Source organism: Rhea americana, unplaced genomic scaffold (genome assembly GCF_003343005.1).
Source record: "Rhea americana isolate MKP2758 unplaced genomic scaffold, rheAme1 scaffold_46, whole genome shotgun sequence".
Lineage (NCBI taxonomy): Eukaryota > Metazoa > Chordata > Aves > Rheiformes > Rheidae > Rhea > Rhea americana.
Genome location: NW_028186601.1, coordinates 2,082,061 through 2,094,657, shown reverse-complemented (window position 1 = coordinate 2,094,657; position 12,597 = coordinate 2,082,061). Strand labels below are relative to the sequence as shown.

The following is a 12,597-nucleotide window of genomic DNA, read 5'->3' as shown; positions in this document are numbered from 1 at the left end:
GAAAAGAAAAGAAAAGAAAAGAAAAGAAAAGAAAAGAACTACAAATCTTGCATGCTTAAGTTGTTGCCACCTCAAAACACATGTATAAAAAACAATCATTTTTCAACACGATCAGATGAAATCTAACTGCCTTTGAAAGTAAATGCTTTGTTTAATTAATGCCAAGACTCACAAGAGTTTATTCAATGTTATCTATAAAAGATGGAAATTTCTGGTTCATGCTAACAATGAAGCTAGGACATCCAACTTGATAGATCTGCCAYTGGGCAGCTGAAAATATGTATATGGAAAATCAACTTAAGGAATGTCTTTGTGGAGGGAAGTATCTTTCTCAAATGCAGTAAACTGTTAAGAAAAGCATATAAGCGGGTAACAGTATCTCAGAGAAAATTTTCATGTCTAGATTGATATTTCATTTCACTAATATTTGATACTTGAACATTAAAATTTGGATAARTTTAAATTCATTGTAGCAGTGATCAAACACTCAAAAAAGTATATTTTCTGAGATAAAATATATTTCCTTTTTTGTAAATGAAAGAAAATATGCATTTAAGTTCTGACCAGTAACTATTCAAAAATATAACACTTTGTAGTACAAAATTAATTAGGTAAGCACAGCATTACCTTAAAGAAAGTTATATAGCCATTACATCTCTACATTCATCTTAAATYCCTAAATATACATCCAGAGATAAGTTTACAAAGGAACCTTAGCAGATTCTAAAGTCTGCTGTAGAGTAAGAATACTGATTAAAAATCTTCAAATGCTTGGATGTGATTTACAAATAAAGTCAAAGGAAGACATGCTGAAAGTCTCACTAGACTCACTAGAATGACCAGAATGACCATCCCCATTTGAGTATAATTTGCTTTCTTTTTTGTAATAAATAAAAAATGACTCCATACATCCTTGCAGAAATCAGGAACACTGAAATATTRCACATTAGTACTGTAAGTATAGATGCAAACAGAAAAGGTTTCTCATATACACATTTGGACTTATGTATGCCCACAACACATTTCTCAAATGCTTGTCTTWAAAAACCAAGATTTTCTGGTATATAAAAAGAAAGTTCTCCCTCCCACACCAAATTTATGTAACATGCTCTACAAATTAATATARACTTACTGTAGCTTCTCCCTTGTTTTTCATTTTGATGGAAAAAAATGAACCCCCCCCCCAAATTTAATTCAATTTCATGTTCTATTACCTTATTTGCCTGTTCTCCAGCTAAATGTTTTTCCAGTTATTTTTCATCTTCCTCTTCACTCTTCCTTTCTTCTGGAAACCCTTTTCATACTATTCATTCCTTTCTACCTCACAGCAATTTATTCTCTAGCTGGATTGACTTATCTAAATTCCTCTCTTTAATAGGACACTACTGAAAATCAAGTAAGTTTCTCAAACGTGTTCTTGATGAACCAGTTTTCTTTCAGAAAGTGCTGCTTCTCAAAAGCAAGACTGTTCTTTGGATCATCTGAGGCTTGTGGAGTATGACTAAGGAAAGGCTTTTTTGCCTTCATGTCCTCAAATAGCCTGTTGACCAGGGTTCAACATGCCGTAGGACCAAACAGAACCATTTTAACCCAATTAACATTCCAAATGGAGGGAGTGCAAGAAAGAAAATAACTGAAAATAATCCAGCAGTTATATTAATACTTATCTGGGCTACTGGAGACTCATATTTGTGCACTTACTTAAAAGATACAAAGTTGAAACTTGAATGTGTATCTTCCACTAGGCTACTACTTATTGTGGCATGCTAGGCTCTCCTCAAATATCCAAAGAAAAAGCTACTAACATAAAAAAATTGTTCATTAGGATAAGAAATCCATCTCATATGAGTAGCAGTAGGGAGAAAATACTACTTATCTCCTCCCAAGAGCATTCCCAGTATGCAAGAAGGAATTATCCTTTTATAGGTGTAGCCTCTCTATATAACAATGTATATCCCTGCTGTATCTAAATGTATATTCCTCAGTGCTCAGAAGCTCCCAAAGTCACAACAAAACACTTCATGTTACCAATGTGTTATTCCACYCAACATCAAAACCGAGCTATTTTTAAGGCTGAACAAAGCAGCTACTTAAAAGCCCAGAGCAAACCTACTTAATTAGCTATGGCAGCTGCTATTTCCAGTTACATTACTCCAAACAATGTAAAAATAGCAGTTTGCTTTTTATATCAATATTTTTTTAAAAAAGCTTCTAATTTGGGGTGCATTATATATACATATTTATATCACGTAAAGGGAAGAAAGTTTTCAGGATTTAGAGAACGATGAGYACACTTTCTTCTTCTTGAACGTTCATGTTACTGTGATGCATACACACAGTACAGTAACTAAAAAATCATTACATGGACACTCCCTCAGAACTGATTTTCTGTTGTAGTTATAATTCAATTATTAGCAAAGTCTAAGAAGAAAAAAATACCGTCTTTTTATATGAGCTGTTTGTAATCAACACCTTTTTTCTTTTTGTCACAATTACTAAATACTTTCTGTATGGGATAATGGTAGAATTATTTTGCTGTTATAGTTGGACTAGATATTTATTTTAAAAAAGAGTTATCAAAAAGAAAATAAGATCAGTTGTCACRGTAATTCTCAAATTAATATTGTGCATAGAATATACCTCTGCTCAATGGCACAGAGGACTGTCAGAAATGCTAAATATTATCATCACTAATTTCTACCACAAGCTAGGCGTATGTGGTATAATGCTGAATATAAGCTCCTATAGAATAACATCATACTCATAACCATTTTCTTCAGGAATAAGATTTTAAAAAGCCAAGCAAATGATTATGTAGCACTGCTGATGAAACTAGATCCTGTTGATATTAYATTGCAATTTTGCTATATTTTACTATGTTTATTTTATTATATTCAAATTGAGAGTGAAAAAGCAATAATATATGCCAACTCATCTGCAGTTTTCTTTGTTTCCAGACTACCACCGAGATGCATTAAAATATCATCCATACTATACCCAAAAAGGTAAAATGTTGAGTGTGAAATCTGTTTCAAAAATGTTATCAAGAAATTTTAAGTTTTGAGAATGTAGAAGACAGACATTCTAACACCCAAAGAGTCAGAAGTTTCAGATGGCAGCCTAACGCAGATACATTTTTTTTTTAGATATGGTAAAGAGAATATGYCCAAATTCTGCATTCAGGGAAAATATATTCAATTCTTTCTATAACCCAGCCATTTTAAGAAAACATTTTGATACTCATAGCACTGCCTCTACTATAACATTGACAAAACATAATTGACACTCATACGGTGAAGAGGAGATAATGTCTCMTATTTTTGATGTGTTAAATCTCCAACATTTTCCACCAAAATAGTCAGCCCTATGAATATATGCTTAAAATTTGATTTGYTCTGGAAAGGGCAGCATAGTTAACTAGACAACTTTGGAAGGTATTTTCGTATTGATATTTGTCAGCAATAAACTGTATACACTGAATTTGAAAATTATAGATAAATTCAAATGATACGTGAGGAAATGCGCAGTTGATGATAACACATACAATGGACTGATAAGAGTGAAGCTTTAGCAAATAATTTGGATTTGATATCTCATTTATTTATTTGCAGAATTCTACTCTGTACTTTTAGAAAAGGGACTAAAATATCAATGTGTCAGGACCTGATTCCAACATAAATGACCTAAGTTAAAAAAGATTCTTCCCTGAAACTGTTTATTTGGATTTAAGGTTTGTGGGCACAAGAATGATTTAAATGCATATTAATTTTCAAAAATACTAAAGTGAAAGACAATCAAGGAACAATGAATAAACAATAAACATATAAACAATAAAATATTTGATCAACATTTTTGAATTGCTTATATTTGGTACTGAGAGGCTCATATTTTGAAAGCTATCTATACACATAACAAGGAGCAACAAAAAAGACTTTTTACATGAATTTACATTACCTGGAGATTTCCACAACAGTTCTTCAACATGTCACTTGACTCTTATTCCATGACACTTTTAAAAATATATATTATTTAGTATATGTTTTTGTAAATGTAACTTTAGTCACCAAACATTAGCTCAATGCCTCCATCAYGTTTATTAAACTATATTTTACCTTTTTTCATTGTCATTTGACTGCTTTGTAAATTAAAGGCTTGTAGTGTCTGCCTATAACTGTCATAAAACTCACAATTCCCAGAAAAAGCCTTCTATTAAGAAATTCTATGAAATGGTAAGGTACACTTTAATTACTTGGTAATATAGCTAGACACAAAAATAAATACATTTCATGTTCAACAGAGAATTATGAATTCTTGAATAATAAATTATGAATATCTTACATGAACTGCTCTGTAAAAGTAAAAAACAAACAATGGAAAATACAAAGAGTTTAAAATATCTATTAAGAAAATAAGAATTCATAGGTATTACTAGCACATATTCTACTGTTTTTAAGGAGCTCATTGAGATCAAAATAATTTTAGAGAGAAGAGAAATGACTACAGAATTGATGGAGTTGTATTAGCATTTTACCTGATGATGATCTCTAACTGCAGCTTCCACTTTTATTCTACTGTCATAGAGTACTGTAAGGTTTTCTTTATCATTTAAGTAGTAGTTCTGAAAGATACTGTATTCTTGAGCTAACCACAGATTTTCTTTAATGATTTGCTCCAGTGTAGCCTAAAAAGAAAAGGAATTTATTGCATTCCCTAAAAAATACTTTTCTAAAAAATAAAATTTTAGATCACTCCTGCAATTTTCTTGACTCAATCAGTTGTGAATATCTGCAAAATATAGATGAAAGGACTACAGTTCCAATGAAACCATTGGAAAACCTGCAAATGCATTTAAAGTGGTTAGAATTTTGCTGAATATGCTAATACTGCTGGTGACTGCACTAATAAATTATTGTGTAGAAAATGATATTGTAAATAGTTACAGTAGAAACTACTAAAGGGAATATATGTCCTACCTCTCTATATAAGCCTTCCTTCTGGATAGAATTTATCTTATTTTGATTGCCAGAAAATCCATCAAATTTCTCACTCACATTTTACTTTTCTAAATTCTCATTTTCAAAATTATTTCTAAAACTGACATAAAGCAATATTCATGTCTTCAGGTAAAAATTTTAATGTTTCAAATTTGATTAACTTAATTTTTAAAGACTAATTATGTTTTGCCTCTTTCTTTGCCACCAGGTAAAGTTAAAGTTATTAGGCATGTTAGTTAGTTATTAGAAACATTTCAACTGCATTTACATCTTATTTTCTGGGTCATCTGAGTTTATAACCCAGATATTATACCTTAAATTATAAAAATATATAGTCTTYGATTTAACTCAATTTAAAATTTATTTTTATAAGGAATTCTGTTTTAAATTCTGTCATTTTTCCATTAGCAAGCATTGATGGAGAGGGTAGCCCAACTAGACTATTACTCATACAGTTAGTTCAATATTGTAATTTCAGAGAGCTTTGACATTTACAAGTTTTTCAATTTCCACATTGAAATTTAACACCAAACAGGTGATTTCTACATTTCAAAATATTTTTTCAAGTATATTTTTAATACATGTCTTTACAGGAAATTATTAAAATATTTCATTTCATGCTAGTGATGACAGTGCTAGCTTGCACAGAGATGAGATGTATGAAAGTAACCAACTGGCAAACCTGAAATTTAATGAATTTACATATGTTGTTGCCTATTACACTTGGGTGGTATTTCTGTTAAGAAGGGATGCATATTATAAAGTGGAGGAGTGCAGGTAATTTTACAATTACAAGAGCGCATAGAAGTCTGTGCCAACTAACTAAGGCCAAAGGTCCCTGTGGTGGGTGTATGCCCTAATGTAAGGCAATATTTTCTTGTTATGCAAAAGCTACAGCCTGGAAGTGGCTAAAGGCAGAAGAGTCTATCTAAGAGTCTTGGTTGTATTTGGAGTCCTGTGTGCTGTGTGTACTCCTGCTGAAAAGCACAGCTAACACAACAGCCAAGCAGCTGGAGCACACGATGACAGCTTTGGATGAAGCCTGTCTATCCAGCAGCAGAGATGATAGACCACCCTGCGACTTGACAATCCCAAACTGCAAGTGAGATGCTCTCACGGGAGGTGGGGAGCAACCAGCTGTCCTAGCAGTTGGTTCACCAAGAAACCAAAGAAATGAATTGTAAATAATTCTAGTTGCATTTTGGGGAGAGGAATATTCAATGTTACTCTGAGTATTTTCCTGTTCTCCTCCACTTCAACAGAGTACTATTTAAGTCAAAAGATGCATGTCTGAGGCACRAAAATTAGCTTTTGAGCACAGAGTAGTTTAGTTTCATTTTCCTACTTTCGTATCTGTGTTTATACATGATTCTGAGAAAATATGTGTAGAAACTTGGAATAGTTACACAACTAAATCTAAAAATTCTTGGCATATAGACCTGTCACTCTCTACATCACTAAATTATGAAAATGTAATGCATCTTTCAGAAACCTGAAAAAGTGRACATGTACATTTTAGTGAAGAAGATGCAATTACTTCCTTTATTAATCTTTAGGGATAGGTAAAGCCTTCTTTTCAGACTGATGCCTTCATTAACAAATATGTGATGATTGACATTAATGTGTTGACATTCAGTATCTGCAAATGACTAACTTACTCAGCATTGACAACTTTCATAAATTCAAGGAATACAGGAAAACTACTGAAAAGTTAACTATTTGTAGAAAATTAAATCTATATGGTAATTTTCATCAGTATATACCCGAGTATAAAACCAGATCTATTATTTAAAATGGTACAGACCTTTTGACCAAGAGCAACAATATACCAACGAAAAWAAATCGGCCCTCTCCAGATTTATTAAGAGTCAGTGGCTACACCTATACATCTAGCTATACTAGTTGTTCAATTTGAAAAAGAGCTTTACTGCATAGCCTATGACAGCTGAGACAGTTAAAGTGAAATGGTTCCTTTTCTCCATTCACTGTTCTGAAAGTAGAGGATCARAATGCAAAGAACATACATTCTTCAAATATCCAGAAGTTACTCACTGACATTTCTAGAGTGGACTTCCTAGAATGTAGACAAGAAAAAAGTTCTTTAAAGGCACTCTATGAAAGAGAGGAATGGTTAAACCAAACCACCAAACTCAGTATGTGAGAATACATGCTACACTTTCTTTTCCTAGTCTAGGAGAATAGGGATATGAATGTCAAAATTGACCTTAAAGATGTTTAAGTACAGGATCCTGAAATTTGTTTTATCTCTGCATCTCAGACTCCTGAACTCACATACTATATACTCATAAAAAGCACTAAGATCCATGTGTTTATTCTTCTCTTCAGCAAAACTTGAAATCAAAGACTTCTGATATACTAGTCATTGTCTTCAGATGTTTGAGTTCTTCAAACATTCTAGAACTGATGGCTGAAATATAGGAAGGAATTTATGACATTTATCTGTTTTTGTCTGATTCAAATGAAGTACTTCCGGACAAAAGTAAGCATAATTCAGAGGATTTCTTGAAGGCACTTAGACAAAATGAAACTTGAAGTCTTGTAGTAGAGAAAGCAAATTAAACTAGCAAATGTCATACTAAAAACAAACGAAAAAAGATACTTCTTTGCACTATATGTAGGTAAGGTGTGTAGATTCTTGTGAGTATCAAAAACTTGCACAGATTTAAAAGGAAGATAGAACTTCTAGGAGGACTATTAAACGAAAAACAAAATTGTTTTGGCTTAAGAGAGGGCTAGAGAATTGTTCTGGGGAAGTATTACAACATGGTTTCCTTGTTCTTATAGTTATCCCTGGACATTTGGTATCTGAGGCAGAATATACGGCTTTGATGGAACAATATGCTTTTATCTCTTTATGTACTCTTATTCAACACAGCAGCTTGGGAAGTATCCCCATCTTCCAGGGACTGCAGGAAGCTAGAACACTATTCCTCACTACACACATTTCGTGAAATATTCTGTCATAACATAAATCAGTATTTAGATAATAAAAWATGTGGAACCAACAAAAAATTGAAAACAACAAAATCCTCCCCCCTAAAACTTGCARCTAACTTAGCACCAGTACTGCTGAACTACGTAATAGAAAAGCAGACGCAACACCACGCAACACAATGACGAATAATCAGTTCAATAACTCAGGATACATAGAAATTTCTTCTAGTAACAAAACCTTTGACTTCTTAGGCTGCAGATACAGATCACCACTAACTTAGTTTAACATAAAGGGAAAAAGAGAGCAAGGATGAAATTTAAAAACAGTCAGGGCATACTGCAGCTTGGTGTCTGCAGCACAGAGAAAATGTGTGTTTTATGTTATACCTGCATCCTTTTATGTGCACTAATACCAACCTTTTGTGTTGCAACTGATTCAGGAATTATTTTATGATTCCACATTTGTGCCACAAAGGTTTGTAAAGAATTGAAGAGACCAATCTTAGGATCAATGATTCTGTTCACATAATGATGTATCTATAAACATGATATAAATCCCTGTGATTTACAAAGTCAGTTATCAGTTTGAATGGCCACTCTGACAGCAGTGTTTTGTCAAAAGATAAGAACAATTGATTTTGACAATCAGGTGCATCAGCACAATAAACTAATTATTAAAGGATCTATATTAATTGGTTATACTACTTAAACTTGATGTTGTGAGGAATGAAATTGGTTTCTCCAAGCAGGAATGATTGTTTCTTTTGTAGGTAAGAAATATTCTTGTTGGAGAATAACTCATAATATGATCAGACAAAAGAAATAACTTATCTTAAAATTACTGTGTTCATGTGCATCCACCTCCCGTCTCCATAGAACTTTCCAGTAGCAGTTTAGTAAAGTTTTTCCAGCAGTAGCTGTTGCACACCGTATATTYCTCTTCCAAAGGCATAAAGAGCATGTTGATTCCCAATGCTACACATTCATCGTAACAGAGCTGACAATCCACCATTATGGAAAAGAAAGTTATTGTAAAGCAAGTAAAAGATTTTTTTCTTCTTTGAGGAAAACGTTTATTAGCACCTAATGTTTATTAGCAAGTAGTTTGGGTCCTAAAAGTCACAGAAGCCACAAATTAATTTGCATAACAATCACTGACTCACGCTCCTTACTTGGGACCTTCTGCTGATGCTGCCACCAGCATCTTCTGGTTCCTAAGCATCATGCAGCTACTCAGCAGATCTCCAGTCCTGGAACCCTGTTAAGGTATGCTGTGCAAACACCTGAGTCTTGTTTGAACAATCTCTAGTACRAGTCAAGAGATTTACCTTGTTGATAGCACATACTGATCTAGTACAATTTGCAATACATTTGGATGGTCTCTGAGCTGAAATAGGTCTTCCCCTGCATCTGCTGCCAGTGAAAAAAACCTAACAACACAGAGTTTTTTACAYTAGCTCTTCTTCTGAAATACAGTGTCTTTTTACATCCACGTTATGAACTTTTGCTTTACTTTGTATGGGTGAAGACTTAGAAAATGCACCCTGAAGTATATATACAAACAGGGAAGTGAGAGTTCGTATTTTTAAATAACTTGTTAGAGACCATTTCAAACAAACTAATTTTCTGACATTGCATTTAGCTTATCTGTGAGCAAAGGTAATGATAGTTAAAGTAGTCTTTCACTGATAATACAGTAGGTCAAATGATAATATCAATAATTTTGAATGAAGTAAGTTAATTCTTATAAGGGCTCAACTGGAGAATTAATATGGAAAATAAAAACAGACGTATTAAATAYTTGCAAGAAAATTTATGTCCCTTTGTGGACRGCAAACTGAAACTGCTACTAAAATAATACCGGCAAACATAAAAGCAGACCTACCGCTTWAAGTATTACAGGTATTCCAAAATAAATAAACTATACAAGTATTTTGGGTCACATATGTAAGACTTTTGGGGTCACAATTTTTCATTCATTGATTTTGCTTCCATGTTTTTGTTTGTTCATATGCAGTCTTTTCTGGAGGACTTGGAATATGCAGGGTCTCCACAAAGTARTTTTTGTCTGTGGCTCATAAATCAGATTATATTTACACTATAAAGAGAATGCGGTTGTAGAATAAGATCTGAATGCTACACGATCATTCTGTATTCGTGTAGTTGTGCCAGTATCTGTGAATACATAGCTGCAAAAGATCTGCAAAGCAAACAGAAGACAATACTGGAACCATTAGAAATATTTAAGTTTATCCTGCTTCACCTTCTTCAGAGCCCTGGGAATGGAGTAAAGGCATGAATCTCAGGGGATCAATACGCCAAAAAAGCATTCATTATCATCCCTCAAWTTTTCTCTTCAAGAACCAAAGGAAGAACTTTTTCTTTTGTCTTCGGTAACAATGTGTTCTACCCAAAGGACTTTCCAAAAATGTGGTTCAGAATTAACTGCTCCAATAACGATTGAACAGAAGTGAAGAATTTACTGCTCAAATGTTCACACATATGCAGAAGGATCAAATTTATTTTACTTTTATCTAYTGAGGAATCTCAACTACAACAAAGGAGACTGGTCTCTATGCTGGAGTCATGGTTAAAAACGAAAGTCACCTCTTGCACCGATTTGAGATCAAGAACTGGAGAAGTCTAAAGACTTATCAATCCAAAGGCTTGAACTGATAAAGCAGAGACCCACCTCCAAGATCAGGAAACCTAACAGTAAATGGTATATAGCAACACTGATTTTTCAGAGGTGAATGAAAAACCAATGAGTAACTATCTAGTTGGGCTACATCCCATGAAGTTTCTTCCACCAAATTATAAAGTAGAGAATAAGCACATGTACAGTTCATGATAAGATGGTATGTTACTACTGACAGAATTTTGGAACATCTTGATGTGTGATCAAAACAACATATCAAAGAACCCCGAAGGGTCCTGGTTAAACACAAAGGCTTCAAATCTTTCTCTGTAGTCCAGAAGGAGGGAACTTTTTCATTGTAGAATCATAGAATCACAGAATTGTTGGAACTGGAAGTGACCTCTGGAGATTATCTAGTCCAATACCTCAGCTCAAGCAGGGTCACCTAGAGCATACTGCCCAGGGCGCTATCCAGAGGGCTTCTGAATATCCATGGATGGAGACTCCATAGCCTATCTGAGCATCCTGTTGCACTCTTCAACCTCAAAGTGAAGTTTTTCCTTATGTCCTTATGTTATGGAACTTCCTGTGGTTCAGTTTGTGCCCATTGCCTCTGTCCTCTTACTGGGTACCACTGAAAAAGAGTCTGGCTCCATCTCCTTTACACCCTCCCTTATGATACTTATACACATTGATAAGATCCCTTCTAAGCCTTCTTTTCTCAAGGCTGAACTGCCCCAGCTCCCTCAGCCTTTCCTCCTATGACAGATGCTCCAATCCCTTAAACACCTTCCTGTCCCTTTGCTGGACTTGATCTAGTAGCTTCWTATCTCTCTTGWACTGGTGGGCTCAGAATTGGAACCAGTACTCCAGGGCTGAGTACGAGGGGAGGATCTCCTCCCTCAACCTACTGGCAACACTCCTCTTAACCCAAGATACCACYGGCCTTCTTGGCCACAAGGGCACATTTCTGGCTCATGATCAACTTGTTGGCTACCAGCACCCTCACATCCTCCTTTGCAGAGCTGCCTTCCAGCAGGAGAGCACCCAGCTGTACTGGTATGGGGTTAYTCCTCCTCAGCCACACGACTTTATATTTCCCTTTACTGAACTAAAAGAGGTTCCTCTCTGCCCATTTTTCCAGTCTGTYCAGGTCTCTCTGAACTATTTGAATCATTAGCAAACTTGCTGAGGGTGCACTCTGTGCCATCATATAAGCCACTGTTGAATAAGTGGAACAGCATTGGACCCAGTACTGACCCCTGGGATATGCTACAAGTTACYGGCCTTCAGCTAKACTTCRTGCCACTGATCCTCACTCTGTGGAGTCCAACTTCTTTGAAAGATCAGAAATAACTATTCTGAAATTATTCTTCTAATGGTTTCATGAAACTTCAGAGCTTATTGCCTGTGCTCCAACAACAGATCTGCCAATTGCTACATTTAYAGACTTTCTGTCAACTAACTGCCTTTCAGAACATAATGAATTTCTTCCTCCTGTCTGTCAGAAGTTTAAAACATTTGCCAGGCTCCTACTCAACAGAATAGTACCTAAATAGAACTACTTGACAATTAACTAACCTGTCTGAGGATAAGAAATTATTATTATTATTATTATTATTATTATTGAAAGAATGAAGATTGAGAGCGCTTTGTCTGCAGGTAAAATTTAGCCTTTAATTTAATGTTGTGATCAGTCATGATCACAAAGATTCAGAAGGAGAAAAACAATATTCAAGATCTGCAAAAAGCCACAYTATATTTTCAGTTAGTATGTTTTCATGTTGCAAAAACATAATTTGACACCACTCATACATGTTAAACATATACTTTCATCAATAGGTAAATTCAAGGGATGTACAGGATACTGAAAAGTTTCTAAGTCTTGAACTAATACTAGATGAATCTCATGGTCTTGGTAAATCTCTTTAATAACGCCTAAAAAAAAAAAAAAAGAAAGAAAGAAAAAAAAGAGAGAAAAGAAAAAGCATTGGGATGGGCATTGAAGAA

The 12,597-nt window shown here is 34.3% G+C and overlaps 1 protein-coding gene across 2 annotated transcripts in view; it reads right to left on the bottom strand.

Annotated features, from left to right (window-relative positions):
- The window catches only part of CCDC178 (coiled-coil domain containing 178), a 189,118-nt gene that overhangs the window by 64,865 nt on the left and 111,656 nt on the right, over positions 1-12,597 (bottom strand). For both annotated transcript variants that reach the window (XM_085316233.1, XM_085316232.1), the window contains exon 17: positions 4,532-4,681. In XM_085316233.1, coding sequence (XP_085172359.1) covers positions 4,532-4,681 — 150 coding nt within the window. The remainder of the gene's footprint in view (positions 1-4,531; positions 4,682-12,597) is intronic.